We start from the raw sequence: 16068 nt of genomic DNA on the forward strand, positions 1-16068 counted from the left end.
GAATTTAGCAATTTAAAGTATTAGTGAGCATGATATCTTCAATTATTTGTAAAAAAAATACTTACAATTCCTATAATAGTGTAACTAAAGTACATTAAGTAAGTAGGAAGACTGGCATGCAGTAGTAATAGGAACTTTCAACGATATAAGCATGGATTCCAACACAAAGAGAATCAACTTTTTTGTTGTTTTGTACAAATCTTTTGTATTTTGGATTATTTGCTCTTTGGATTATTAATTTTTTGAGAAAGACTATTAAAAAATAAAGACGGTCACACAAAAAATAATTTGGGACCCACAGAAACACAAAAATATAATAAAGGCAGTGGGTATAGGTACAGGTTATTTAGTTTTAAACGTGAACTATTGTTTTCAAGCTGGTCTGTACTCATTGTAACATTTTGAGAAGCTTGTCAAAGTATGACTAACAGGTACAGTTACTCATAATGGAGCTGACAAACTGATGGAACCCATTTTACAAAAGTGATGTGAAGCAGAAACTTTTAACAGGACTCCATGCGGTCCTGGGAAAAACCAAGTACAGCCCATGATTCAGTAACTTGTAGAAGCACTTCCTCAGCAATAAGTTGAAATAATCCTGCCTTGTAAGACTTTGTAAGTCTCTCACATCGTTATGCAAGAATTATGGCCCACTGGCGGCCATTCATTTATTCGCAGATCTCTTAAGGTCCCACCAAATCATTTTAGTCCAGCTGAGATTTGTACTTTGACTGGGTCACAGGAACCTTGATTCTTCCTTTTTTGTTTCAAACAGTTTGTTGTTTGTTTGCTGTTTCGTCACATTCGGCACCAGGGTGCATTGTGAGGCCTGAATGCTTCAGATCAGCAAAGTGCCAAGATTTCTGATCACACTTAATCACGTGCAGCTGTTAGGGGCACCTAGCTGTTATATACCTTTGTGAAAACTTCCTATTTAGTGACTGGATCTACTGAAGTTAGGACTTTTAGAGTTTTGAGTCTGCATCCTTAATTATATAGCATTGGCACCGTGTGAATACTGTAATTTAGAATGTACCACCCTGTGGACAGGAAAGTGTAATTAAGCATACTTCAATGTTCTGTGGCCAGTGGTGCCAAAAATACAGACATTCTTTATCAGAATCAGAATGCTACTTTATTAATCTTTAAGGAAATGATGTGGCTTCATTTAAGTAGAAGTGCAGATACCTGTGTTTGAAATACTCAACTAAAAGTTGAAGTGCTAATGCAGTGTCTTTACTCAAGTAAATGTTAAAAAGTACAGGCTATGAAATGTAATCTTAGTAAGAAACTAAAAAGTACTCATTGAAGTACAAGTCTATACCTACATTGTAGAGGGTTAGGATTAGACTCTGCAGTTGGGGAATCCCTACGACTAATTGTGGAGAAAAGAATCACAACTCACAATCATTTCTAATGTGACTGCTGCTCTTTGTGGATTACACAGTGAAATTCAGCAGGAAGCAGATGTTTCAGAGCTCCTTTGTTGATTGCCTCTAAACGCAGTGGCCCTAACTTACAGACAACAGCACGGTTCCAGCTAATTTAACCGGTTAGTATAAACGCTAAGTTCTTGGTTTTTGGAACAAGAACACAGACTAATGTTAATACAATCTGAGTACATAACATGTATTTTTATGAAACTTTGAAGTTGTCCTTGTAAATATTCTCTCAAGTGGATTTTGTGTTATGTCAATTTCCTTGTTTGCTTGGTTGCTTTGATGTTGTCTGAGTTTTGATTTTTCTCAATTTTGTAATAGTATGTTTTCGTAGCCCGGCCTCCAGCTTCTGATGTAATAAAACACTATTGGCTGCCTTAATCAGAGCAGATGACAAGATGCAGTAAAAAAAATAAACTGCTACTTGTCTTTCTGTGTGTATACAGAAACAAATGTCTAACTTTGTACTGTCTGAAATAATGTAAGAAAACCCATAATTAACTGATGGTAACTTGAACTGATAAAGTCAAATGTGAGCCGGAGCCTTATAACTGCTGACCTGAAAACAAAGATCTGGCTTTGCTCAATAGGAACTTTAGGTGCAAGAGCTGATGTAAGCTTAGCATAAATGGAATAGCGTAACAGCTATTAAATCTGAGCGTGTTATTAAATGGTAAACTGACTGAGCACTCAAAGGGTTTTCTACTACATGCTTCATTTACACACACACACACACGTATTAATACAAGGACTGTTTCTTTATCGAAGTGCTTCCTAACCTTCATACACGCACTCACACTCATACCAGGAGCATCTTTAGCTTCAATATCTTGCCCAAAAAACAGGGATTGAACCACCAACCTTTTAGCTAGTATACAACCACGTTTCACCTCCTGAGCTACAGCTGTTTATTAAAAGCTATCATAATTTTTTAATATGTATCCCAGCATCAGTCACTTAGAAACCATTATGTCCCACTGTGTCAGGAGATAAGCAGATATTAATCAAATTTTGGCTTCCCATGATTAAATGAACGCAATAGACCAATAGTGACAATGCGTGCTTCATCACATCAAGTTGGTTCCTAAGTCACTGCCTGACAATGAGCATGCACTATATGTGCCAATCACAGCTGTTACCTGCACTATGCACCATGTTTGTTGCTGTAGTCTGTCCTACTAATGCTAAATTAAAAGACAGATACAGCTGAAGGTGAAGAGCTTGTCCTTCGGAATACCGTTCATTGTTTGGAGCTATCCTACCACCTGAAAGCACACTACAAACACACGTCCAAGAAAACCAACGCAATGGCTGCTAACAGGAATCACCCAACATCAGCACAGAACTCCACAAATGCGAGCCCGTGTGGCACGTCCGCATATTGATCCATCTCACAAAGATGTACTGAAATCACCAACATAATGGCCAAAGATAAGTATACACTAAATACTCTCAGTAGCAAAGGCTTCAGGAAAAATAGTCACTGGACAAAAGCCATATTATCCCCTCAAGCAATTACTTTTCCAATAGCTGTGCTGTATACAACATGACAAAGAGGGGAATAGAGAGAGATTTTATATTTTGCTTCTAAGAGACCAGGTGATCAGGCCTTCTGTGTGGAGAGATGGTTTTATTAACAGGAGTGTAGCATAATGTAGAAAGTGAAAGTAATACAGAAAATTAATTTTGAGTAAAATCTTGGTACAGTTTTTGTATTTGCCTTTATTTTTATTGTATGAGTTTCACCGACTTTAGGTGAAAAAGCAGGGCTGAAAAAATGTTTACGCACAATTCAACAAATCAACCAATAACTGAGATAAATAATCATGATCTCACTAATGTCCAAAATAATCATAATTTTCATTTTGGCCGTTATCGTATCCGTCTTTAACAACAGATGTCACTATTTGGTAGAGCTGGGCGATATATCGAGTTTTTAAAAAATATCGATATATTTTTATACGAGATATAAGATCTGACAATATCCTTTATATCGATATAGTCTATGTTACGTTATAATTATACTTGTGGAGCCGCAAGTTTGCCTCTCTTTCGTGCACTTCCGTCTCTACGCAACGTTACTCGGCCTCGCCTCTCCTTCACTGAACACAACTCCCCCTCCTCCCCCATCGCTTCACCTGCAGGAAGCGACAAGATGGACACGGCAAATCTCCGTTAACGAGTTACTGCGCATCGCCCCGTGCGTGGGGCTGGACGGCGTCAATGTGTTAGCTAGCTAACCACGCTAACGAGCTAACCACGCTAACGAGCTAACCACGCTAACGAGCTAACCACGCTAACGCCATGCAGCCCAGAGGTGCTGCACGGACTAAAATCCTTTCATTTTCTCAAAAGTTGACAGCGCGCCTTATGTATGAATTCTGGTTGTGCTTGATGGCCGCGAACCGATTTTATGCGGAACACGGCGCTCAGCAATCTGTCAAAAATGTTTTAGTACGACTTTGGTAAGCTACGGAGCTGCACCGCTTGATGGATTGTCGGAGGATTACGGCTGAGCCTCGCGGAGTGATACGTACTGTGCTTCAACGTAATATTACCCTACTGTGTATAAGGACCATAAATGGCACCTGTTAAGAGACGTGGTTGCGAAGCGGATTTCAAACTCCAGGCTGTCAGTCACGCAGTACAAGTTGGGAACAGAGCAGCTGTGAAATCTGTCTTTGTTACTATGCTCAGCGTCTTTTAGTTTACATTTTGACTGCACAATTGTGAGCTTTTTGTTATGCACAAAAACAACATTGTTTTCTTTTATTTATGGAGCATTATTATTTAATAAATGCTCATAATTTATTTTTGAGTAAATTTTATGTACATCTGCTCTATGTTAATAAAAGTGCCTGTGTGACATCTGGGACACAGCTTTGACTAAGAACTCTCTTCTTGTTCTTACTTTATGGCTTTAAAAAAAATATATCGAGATATATATCTTATATCGCCAGCCAGCTAAAAAATATCGAGATATGAATTTTGGGTCATATCGCCCAGCCCTACCATTTGGTCTCCGTCAACCATTGTTCTCTAAATATGAGCTGCACGTGCAGTGTAGACATTATGAGCTCTTTATGGCTAAATTCTAAAACCATAAAAGGTAAAGTACAGCAACATTGTATTTCCTGCTGTTGTACCATGTGCTCTGACTCTGTTCATGATACGACAGCACTAACTAGCAAATCAGCTGTTCATTACCCTTTAATAGGTGAAAAAAATAACCAAACTTAAATGTTTGGTGTGAAGCGGACGAGAGGTAAAATGCAACAGCCCTTCCACAGTTCTAGACCAAATTAACTAAATGAACCAGATTTTAAAAACATCCTTAATATTTTTGAAAGAGGCGACAATGTTAACATTACAAACTGTAACTTTCAGACAGGCAGTGTCCTCGTCATGTCCTTTCAAATGCAAACATCTATTCTAAAATTGGCATTTCAGTCAGATCATATTAATAAAAAGACATTACATAATTAGAAAAACAAAACAAAACGCCCCCAACCACAACCTACTAGTGCTGTGCGACACTGCAAATTTTGGTATAAGTCTGTTACCAAGTAAATGCAGAGCCTGTATTGCCAATAGAAATACCAACATTTTTAACCTGTAAAGGCAGCTTATGTAGGAGAGAACAATGTGTCATTCGTGATTCATCATCATCAATTTGCAAATTCTGAACACAATCACAAACAAAACTTTTCAACTTCTCATGTATATTTTAAACTGGGATTTTTTTGGAGATGTAAAATATAAATGTTCCTGTCTCTAAAGCACTTTGGGTCAACTTCTGTTACTGAAATGTGCTACAGGGTATACATCCAAAAAGGTTCACCAGGGTGCAGCACATCATGAACTTAGAGGACAGACACAAAGTATCGATCCTGTCACGTTAGTATCGATCCGATACCAGTATCAGTGTTGGTATCAATACTACTGGATCGACTGGCCCACCTCTACCACCAGTGCTCCAAGAAACTGAGCAATTCACTGCGATTAAAAGAGAAACATTATAGATGGTCATAACAAGGGATTTAACTAAGCTGCAGAGAGTGGGAAATCACTACTAATGAGACAAGTGAACAAAATTATACTTGGTACACTGGAGTGGGTTAGGATTAGCATCAGGAGTCGGTAATCCCTTAGTTGCACAAAAGCTCAGTAGAGTTAACAAAAAAAGCACACACACATTTAATGGCTGACTTTGTCCAAAGAAAAATATTTCATACCTTTTTTTTTTTTTTAACCATTTAAAGGTATCCCTTCGAGACATCAGTAACCCTGACAGAATTTGTGGCTGGGTAATTTCAGCTCATTCAATAGGTTCCATTAAGATGATTAGCTCAGCTGAGTCGCATCATCACTGTGTTACTGCCAGTCACGTCCCAAGTGAGAGCCAGTTACTATCCACACGTTAATACCCACTGCCATGTTACATTTGTAACACCGACTTGATTGGCTACGCATCGCAGCACAGTGGATTGTGAATTGTAGAGGAAGACAAAAAAGGATGAGCCAAAAAGGGATTTGGAACCTGGCCTTTAAACAGAAGCGAAACAGAATTGACCATAATTAAATATTTGAACTTTCGAATAATTCAAACACTCTCTGTGTGAGAGCTCCAGTTTAAATGTGGAATGAAACATTTACAAGTTATATTAGCAGACCGAAGAGGAACAGTGAAAATTACTGAAAAAGAATCAGCTAATGTTTAAGTGTAGCCCTTTGGGTGTATTTAATTAGCATTACACTGACCCACAATGCATGAGTTCATACTTTCCCTTTATTATTTTTTTACATTTTATTTATTTGTTTTTGTTGTTGATGTTATAGCTGTCAAGACATGTGTTTGGGAGAAAACCCTTCAGCGCTCCCACCCGTGTGAGTCTCCTGATGTGGAAAGAGGAGTCAGATAAATGGAACAGAAGGTCCTCACCCTGCCATGACGATAAAGAAATCCAGCCTGTTCCACGTGTCCCCGAGGTAACAGCGTCGACCAAAGATCCCCAGAGCGATCATTTTTACAACCATCTCCATAGCAAAGAAGATGTAGATGAACGCATCGAAGGCCTGACAGAAAAGAAACAGAGATACGAGGTGTTAATAAGGGAAAACATAAGGAAAAACGTCATTTCTGGCTGCTTTTGGCAGCAGGAATGATGAATCATTGTTGGGATGGAAACAAAAAGATCACAGAGAGAGACGTCTGTTAAATTTAGCGTGCAAAAGTGAAACTAACTGACTTTAATCATCGTTTGAACTCACAATTATTCTTTTTTTTGCTTGTTTTTTTAAGTTTCATGGAAACGGTGACCAGGAGAATCGTCATTTCTTTATAGGTTTAACACTGAAAAACGGATTACATTAAATAAATAATGCATGTGTGTGAAAAGGCCTTGCATCTCATAGACAAGCAGATGCAAATGTACACACACACACACACACATGCACGGATAAATAAATAAAACCACTTGGCAAATGCCTGTTTAGTTTTCTGTCTTCATTTATGTTGGAAGTGATAGCAGAGCTGTACATTTTAATTTTTTCAGAAATCCCTCAGTCAGAACATGGTATATCATGTTTAGGTGGAAACTAGCGAGCTAACTTCCTGCTAACTTCTAACTCTGCTAAATTTAATAGATTCTGTTTTCATGGATGTTAAACTTATTTGTTACACCTGGTGAAGCAGCAACTCTGATCATTTTATTAAAGATGAAAGAATTTAGGCAGTTTTTAACTCACAGTGTGCAGTAGGGTTGCCAACTCCCTGAAAAATAAATAAGGGACACCTCGTCGCCAGGGCTGGGCGACCCAGTTGTCTTCACCCTTCCCAGTGTGGTGAATTTTCTAGCTCTTTTTTTGTGTGTGAAATTATTTTTTTAACCATTTGACTTGAATTTGATTTAAGTAGATGTGTATTCTTTGTGATATGAACACATGTGAAACAAATGATCATTTAGCCATTTATTTTTAGCTCAAAATGACAACATTAACACGATAAAACAGGTCTCCTTCTTAAACAGAAGCCTGTCATGCTTAACTTTTGAGAATATAAGTAAATCTTTCTTTAAAAGAACTCTGTCCTGCTTAACTTAAAATAATAGAAAACAATAGAAAGAAAAACATTCTTGTAACAGTGCACATTTAGTGCATTTAGTACAATTGGCTTCAGTTGAGGTATTATTTCAGCTTTTCTAATGCTAATCAGCTGCTCCTGTTTGTAAACCCACTTGCTCCCATGATTACGCATCTTAACTCATCATCATTATTCATCTATGTATTACTTTTATGTATTAGTCATCTATTTGTTGTAATCATCTATTCTTGCAGTTGTTTATTACACAAAATAAATTATATTATCACACTTCTGGCCACATAGCGCTGATATTCACTGCACATGCCCATATTAACTTTTTCCAGCCAGGTGTTTTCCTTTTCCCATTCTTCCCTTTCTCTGAGGGGAACAAACATTGCTGCTCTAATGCTGGGCTCACACTGTGCGGTTTTAGGCCCATTTTGAGCCGATTTTTGAGTGATCGGACCGATTTTGGCCTTCATCGTGCGTCGTGCAGTATACGTGGGGTAACGAGAAGTGATTAACACCTCACGACCAGCTCCCGATCATCAATCGCTCGTGAGCCGCTCACACTGCTCGCGCGCAAACACGTAAACGCCGTGAAAAAGACGGAGCAGCACGGCTGTGCAGCGTGTGATCTGGACACAAGCGACGGAGGCACAACTTGGAGAACTTTGGAAAGCTCATCCGAGCCTTTTCGATGTGGCATCACAAAATTATCACGACCACAACAACCGTGAAAACAGTTGGATTTACACTGCTGCTCAATCACAGCTGCCCGATCAATGTTTTTCATTAGCAATTTAGCAAAGTTGATGGTGGTGGTGTGTGTGTCTGTGTGAGTGTAAGACGGAGAGAGAGAGAGCGCGACAGATTTTCTGTTATAACCTTCATGTTATGGAGGCACAGTGTGAGCACTCAGGTCGCATCAGAGCATCGGGTCGTATAGTGTGAGACCTGCATCGTGACCTACCAACTTCTAACCCCTGCGAGTCAATCGTGCAGTTTGAGCAGGTGCTGAATAACGTGACTGAAAAAATCGCACAGTGTTTGCCCAGCTTTAGGTGTACTGTCGTCCGAGACTTGCACCGCAGTGTCTGCGTTTGTTTCCCTGTTGGCCATGCTTCTTGTTGTGGTCATTTGTTGTCTTCCGGTATTTTCTCCGTAAGCGACCTTTCCTCGACCAATGAGATGAGTGGTAATCTGAATTGTCATACTCGTAAGTGTGCTGTCAGCTCATTGGTCACAAAGCAGGAGAGGGGCTGGGAATTATGTTTTCAAACAAAGTGTTAATTCCATAAACATTTATAGACTACTTTTGATTCTCACTGTATTACGGGACAAAGTGCGTCCCTTATTAGCTCAATACGGGACGTGTACTTTTGTTTCGAAATACGGGACGATTCCGTATTTTAAGGGACGGTTGGCAACCCTAGTGTGCAGTATTCGTTTGACTTTGAGACCTGACCAGACGGAGTTTAGGACCCAGATCACTCCGCGAGTCTCCTGACTACAGTAGCCGTAATGCTCCCACAATCCATCAAGCGGTGCAGCTTCTTGCTTACCAAAGTCACACTAAAACATGTTTTGACAGATGTTTGAGCGCCGTGTACCACATAAAATCGGTTCGAGGTCAGCAAGCACAACCAGAATTCATACATAAGGCGCACTGTCGTTTTTTGAGAAAATTTAAGGATCTTAAGTGCGCCTTATAGTGTGGAAAATACAGTATATCAACACTACATGTAGAAAAATTGAAGTTAAGGTTCCAACTAGATTTATTTTGACACAAATTATAAACACAGTTTTTAGATCCTCTGAGTGGCCGTAGGCCCTTTTAGGCTTTATGTCTACAATTGAATAAACTCATCTATTCATTTTGTGCTAAATGATTTATCACTTCTTCTACAATCCTCCATTAATTGGTTCCAGGTCCATAACTTTTACCATAACAGGCAGTAAAACTCAATATCAATGAATTTTGTTGTATTTTGGTTTGCTTTAGCAACAGCTCTAAAGATCCATTATACAGTACATATTTCCTCTAAATGTAACATGCCTAATGTACAAGCACAAATTTAACAGATTTCCTGATGAATGAGACAGACTGTTTGTCTGCACACAGTAAGACTTTTGATGATGTTGTGTGTGAAAAGCAAACTGATGGCAGCAAAGACGCTTCTTCCATGACATCATCCAAATGCCGTCAAGCTCAAATCAACAGGTTTCCTTAAAAGGTGAAGTAATGGAAAACGATTATTCTGCGCAGTAATCAGAGGTAAGCCTCACGTCGAAATCCTCACACCTCACATAGCTTTTATCAAGCATCTAATAAAAAAAGAAAAGAAAAACACACTTAAACAAATCCAAGAATTCAGCTCGTCGATGCTGTTGTGTGCAAAAAGCCTAGATTAGCTGGAGCTCCTTTCTGTTCATACTGGGGGATTAGAGACAAACTGACACGCTCAGTGTTGCCTGTAATTTGATTTTCAGAGCGACGTACTGCAAGCGACGTGATCCAAATCTGAACCATTAAGGTGGATCTTTGTTTCCTGACTTGTTTGCTGCTGAAAACATGCATCCTATTTAGTGCAGGTATGCCAGACCAGCTTACTAATGAGGAGTGGTCAGACTTTCCAACCTTGACCTTTGCTGGAAAGATGGATGTGGTGCTACCTTCGGTAATGTTTGCTAACCCAAGGGAGACTTTAGCAAATGGTGAAAAGCACTTATGTCTCGTGCCATTTCTGCAACTCTCTAAAACATCTGACTTTATTTTTTCATTCCCCTCCCCGAACCCCCAGTGTAGAAGTTTGCTATGTCACACCTCTGTCTTTCTAAATGGAGGGACAGTAACTGCGTGTGTTTATGTAAGTGTGTAAAAACTGCAGATAGTCAGATTAACAGCAACAGCATTTTGTCTCTATCCTGAGTGAAGACGACTTTGATGCTGCATGAGTAAATCCCCATTTTCCTCGTCCACACTTAAATGCAAAAACTGAGTTTTTAAAAATCTCCATTTTCAGTGATCGATAACGCCGTTTACGTGTGGATGAAAGGCCCAAACAAATAGAAAAATCTGCGTTTTCAAAAAATTCCAAAGAGAGGAGGGGTAGCTCAACACTTTTGCACAACAATGGACTTGCACTCATCCATCATCCAACAATGCCTGCTAGTGGCCACCTAAGCCTCCAAAGGTCTCTCAGCCCACATTTGTTAGAGCTTATAGATTTCGCTGCTGAGCCAGCATGGAGATCATGTTATTGAACAGTAGATTTTCTGAGAGCAGCGTATTGACTGTGGGGCTGTAGCCCACTAAATCCATGCTCATACTGAATAGGGTCTATAGATACTTGGAGGAGAAATTCTATTAGATCCAACTCAACAACCCCCCCACCCCCCCACAGACACTTGAATCAATCTACTGTGTGCGTCTACGTTTGCTGCTATGCTATATGATGTGTGCAGCGCCTCGTGTGCATTGCGTGTGATTCAGCAAGCTCTTTGCCCCGGCAGACGGAAGGCATATGCGCGCAGGCTCTAGCACAGATGTTATACCCACTCGAGCCACCTTTGACATAAGTGAGAAGAGATTCGGTGTCCTGCCAAATGATAAGTGAAGCTGCAGAGGTGCCATACATGACAGAGTCATGCTCGCTGCAGCATAAAGACCGCAAGCTAGCAGTGAGTCAGTGCAAGCAGGTACAGTGCCCAGCATGGGGGGAAGAAGAGCATGATGGGCAAATGAGGTAAGGTTGGGATAAAGCTGAGTTTGGATGTATCAGTGTGTGTTTCTATCTTCTTTTCTGCAATATGACCGTGCGATTCGAATCAAATATACAGAACATAAACCAGTCTAACTGGTCCCTTTGACTTTTAGGACCCTTTAAAGAGGTCCCTCAACACCTGTAGCTCATACATCACTTTAAAAGGAATATTTATGTTATCAGAGGGATTTTCCTGGCTCAGAATGGACCTCATGAGAGAGACTATGCATCTAAACACAACTCGTCTCCAAGCAGCAAAAGAAAAGAGTCTGTATTGCTTTACTTAACAGACGTCTATGGGATCAAACATATTTTTATCAGAACCACATGTTCATGTGTCCATAGGAAGTAGAATTCATATGAAATGATTGCATAAAAACAAAATAGCACACACACACACACACACACACAAGGCACTGTTAAGAGCACACATACAGTTTCCTTTGAGACTATATGGGATGTTGCTACAAGCTAGGGGTGGATTTCGTGCACGTTTGCGTTGTACCTGTAGTATCTGGCATCGGTCTGAGGAGCAGTCGATGTTCTCACAGGGCTGGTACATTCCCAGGGTAACACAGTTCAAAAGGATCACCATCATACTCACACGTTCGAACCATGTAGAGACACATCTGGTTAAGGAGAACTCCTCACAAAGGGAAAGCCAAGACTTTATGTTCCGGTGAAGGGAAAATGGGTCATTCGTACTTTAAACAAAAGAAACTCTATGAAGACACCTCATTTAAAAAATGATGAGAGAATAGAAACAAATAACAAAAGTAACCCTTTCTGCTAACTCAGTTCTCCAGCTACTAACCTCTTAACGCCAAGTGTGTCATGTACATACATGACTTTTTTTTACTTTTACATGTGTGATTCCCCCCCCCCCCCCCCTAAAAAAACACAAATAAATTGCAGAATAAATCTTTAACCAACAAATTGTCCAGAAAAGCCAAACATTTTTTAAAATGCCAAAAGGTTTAATAAACACTCCGTTTAAAAAAATAGATTTTTCCGGCAATCATTTCATGGTTCGGGCTTTAAATGGCTAATAGCATGTTCAGCTTCTGACTGGAAAGGAGGTATATGGTCTAAACTGAACAAGAGCTTTATTGTCAATACAACAGTTTACAGCGTAATAAAAATGCTGCTTCACCCAAGCACCCCTTGGTGTAATCATAAGAATATAAAAAACATATCTTTATGTGATTTATGATTTAAAACTAGGAATTACAAATAAATAATGTGCTAAATTTCGGTAAAATTAAGGGATAAAATGGTACTAATTACTAACTATACAATGCTATGAAATACTATAATGTTAACTGTACAATAACTGTACAATAAACAAAGACAGGACAGAAACAATACAAAATGTATAGTGCAGTAGGTATTGAATACCAGGTTCAAGTTTTTGTCAGGATATTGTAGACGAGACAGGACGAAGACGTGCAAGATGCAAAATGTGCAAATATAGTATAATTTATAATTCAGTCCATCTTCTGCTACAGAACAGCAGTCAATTCCTACCATAGTGTTTTTAGTGTTTCTTTTTTTTTAAGCAACACTCTTATATCTGCAGATTGCTTTTATATTCTATGATGGGTTCTCAGAGTCAGCATTATTTTTTATAACTGCTATGAAAACTATGGCAATAACAGAAGAAGAAGAAAATCCAATTTTAAAAACCTGCCATAGCTTTTCTTTGATCGCTCCATAAAAGTTAATCCTCACTGACACAGGAGACTGCGGTAGTATTAGAAAGTGTAATGCGCGATATCTATGACATACTCTATGAAAAATGCACTTTTCTTATTTAACTTCATCACTCTGCTGACACTCACTTATGCACCCCAAAGCCATCTAAATCATAAAGACAAATGAGATGCATCAGATGCTGCAGAGACATTTCATAGAACTGAACGGCACCATCTACTGTCTGCCAGCAAGATGCTGGAGCCCTACTGTTTCAGTGGTTTCTAATAGGAAAATCCTCTATGACGTGAGTAATCAAAATCCTGCATAGCAAATGTCAGAAAATGTGTGACGATGCTGAATATTGTGAGTGAACCAAAACCTGAACAACACTTGTTCTGAGAAAAGTTAAATGGAGCAGACTGAAGAGGAAAAATCAAACAGTATTGGCAAAGAAAGAGCAAGAGGAAGTGATTCAAAATTCATTCACCATGTGTTCGTGGAGGGAATGCAATGCTCAGCTAACAAGTATGAGAAGGACGATGTGCTGTAATAGCCCAGGAGGTCCAATCCCCCCTGGAGGCTATACAGAACAGGAAGCTGAAACACTCCCCGAGCAGCTTGACATACACAGTCAGCAGGACAGGTGCAGCTTCAGCAAGACACACAGAGAGTCTCCTGAAAACATTAACTTCTCAACACGCTCGTCTTGGCCCTGCCTGAACCTTCCCACAAGAAGATGGACCACTTTAGATATCGCAGGATGGATAAAGATAGGCTTTGAGTGGGCAAAGCACATGCATACACATAAACACGAAGACAGAGAGCCACACACAAACACCCACTTCTCCAAACACATATGAGCGGAAAGCCGCACACATATGCACGTGCAAAATAACCAACAGGTTCAAACACATAACACTCAAATCACCCGCCCACACTTTAGCACAGATTCATGTACACACACACACACTTGGGCACATTAGGTTTCACATTAAATCAAACATTAAGTCAATACGCGTCAGCTGACAGGGATCATGTAAAGAGAAATTTTCACCGCAGGGTGGCATGTTTATTATCGACATCCAACAGGCTAACAGCTGCAAAGCAGACATGACACATGGTTAAGAGGAAAGATCTGTCATAGACCATCAAATGCATGGATCAATTAACTGCATGACAGCTTTTTAAACAGTTACACAGAAAAAAATGATATTTAAATAACTGTATGCAAAGTTCTGAGTATTATATGCATAGCCAGGGTTGAAAGCAACAACAGCGTAACAAATAGGCACTTAACATGTGCATGTGTCATTTTTACATTGTTAATATGGAAAAAAATAGAAACATTTGAAATTATACGTTCCAACATGATGGCAAGTATTACATACAAACTTTGTACTGTGTCTACCAATTAGAATGGCACAGTGATAGGTTAGGTCTTTTGTGATTCAATCACTCTTTATGCACTACTTGCTTGAAAACACATAAAAAATACTTGATGATCTTCACAGTGTATGTGGATGTTTGACATTTTCTCAATTTTCATAAATCAAACACATACTCCCGTATTAACTGAAATATTTTCTTTGATCGTTTTGAAGATAATCTAATTTAATCCTTCTCTTCTTACAATTTAACAAATATAACAAATATAATGAGATTATTGTCAAAAGTCAAAGGGATTAAAAAAAACAAACTTCATCCTTTTACAATTTTTTTTCAACAATAGATTTCACATTTTTAACTGGAAATCCATCCATCCATCCTTGAAATTCCAGGTCATTGCAGGGTAAACAGAGACGACTTGTTAAGTATTGATTTTAGAATTCTGATTACTTCTGAACATGAACTAATAATTATATCTCTGATTAATGGACCCTCTGTGTTTTCTTATTCCATTTACTTTTTTCCTTTTTCTGTATAGAGCTTTGTAACTTTTGCTGTATGATGATCAGTATGATAACAGCATCAATACGCTTAACATGTAGGCAGCGTGTGTAGGGGAGAGCAGTGTGTCAGGAGTTATGGGATGAATTATTATCAATTTTCAAATTCTGAACACATTTTAATGACCAGTAAATCACTGTGATGAGTTAACACAGCAAAACACACCTTTCAGCTTTTCCTGTGTTTTGACATCTGGAATTTAACACAACTCTGTGAGCTGCATCCTGAAGTTAGATGACAGATTAATACAGAAATAAAGTATTAATCCTATCACGATCCAATAATAATATCAGCGTTGGTATTGATGCTATTGATATTTGGATCAATATAATTGATGAGGTGTAGCAAAATCAATTGGAAATGCAGTAACGGAACAAATAATCCAGTTATATCACCATTCTACAAGCGCACGCACACGCACACATACAGAGACACACACACACACACACTTTTACCACTTCAGCTTTTTGTGTAGCTAGCCCTTCCTAATGAGGACAGAGATATCATCCTCAGGTGTCACTGAGCCTATGTGAGAACCTCCAGGCAGTGTCTGTGAATCCACCCCCTAAAACACGAATGCCTTTCCAGGCATAGCTGGACAAAATTGCAGGTCAGCATTTCTTCTTTCCTCGCACTAAGTAATGATGACAGCTTTTGGACTAATACTATTAGGATTATCCTGGGGTCATTTTCACTCCTAAATGCATTCTTTAGCGTGTTGCTGGAGTGCCCAGCTTTCCAGTTACCTTCTAATTCACTCCGCCTATACATGAGCTGCCTTTAACAATGTGCAAGTGTCTGTCTATCTCTCGCCACTTCTGAAAAATGAGTCAATTAGTGTAGGTGCCTTGGAGGAGGCTCCATCTTTTTTTACTCTCTCACACAGACATGCACACGCACCTCACATCAACACTGGAAGGAAAATGAGGTGAAATTCAAAGCGCAAAGCTCTATTACAGACCGGGTGCTCGAAGATTAACTCTGAAATAGTTTCATAGAACTCTTTCACCTTCTGAATTTTTTAACCTTCATATTTTTTTTTGTTCTCCAGGAGTAATTGTAAAGTAGCGTCTGCTTTTTTCAGCACGGTCTGCTTCGCATTCATCCAGCGGCTGTCACTCACTAGTAGAAGCTCCTT

The 16068-nt window shown here is 39.2% G+C and overlaps 1 protein-coding gene across 3 annotated transcripts in view; it reads right to left on the reverse strand.

The window, feature by feature from the left end:
- LOC146572039 (voltage-dependent T-type calcium channel subunit alpha-1I-like) overlaps positions 1-16068 on the reverse strand; it is a 288178-nt gene that overhangs the window by 153933 nt on the left and 118177 nt on the right. For 2 of the 3 annotated variants that reach the window (XM_085276072.1, XM_085276071.1), the window contains exons 1-2: positions 11794-11896; positions 6382-6515 (exon numbers count right to left, since the gene is read on the reverse strand). In XM_085276072.1, coding sequence (XP_085132198.1) covers positions 6382-6515; positions 11794-11886 — 227 coding nt within the window. In that variant the 5' untranslated portion in view covers positions 11887-11896. Of the gene's footprint in view, positions 1-6381; positions 6516-11793; positions 11906-16068 lie in introns of those variants that run through there. The other variant, XM_085276073.1, reaches the window with a different exon arrangement.

The sequence above is a fragment of the Mchenga conophoros genome, linkage group LG6 (assembly GCF_057382185.1).
Source record: "Mchenga conophoros isolate Kocher_MC1m ecotype Shallow Benthic linkage group LG6, M_conophoros_male_GT1.1, whole genome shotgun sequence".
NCBI lineage: Eukaryota > Metazoa > Chordata > Actinopteri > Cichliformes > Cichlidae > Mchenga > Mchenga conophoros.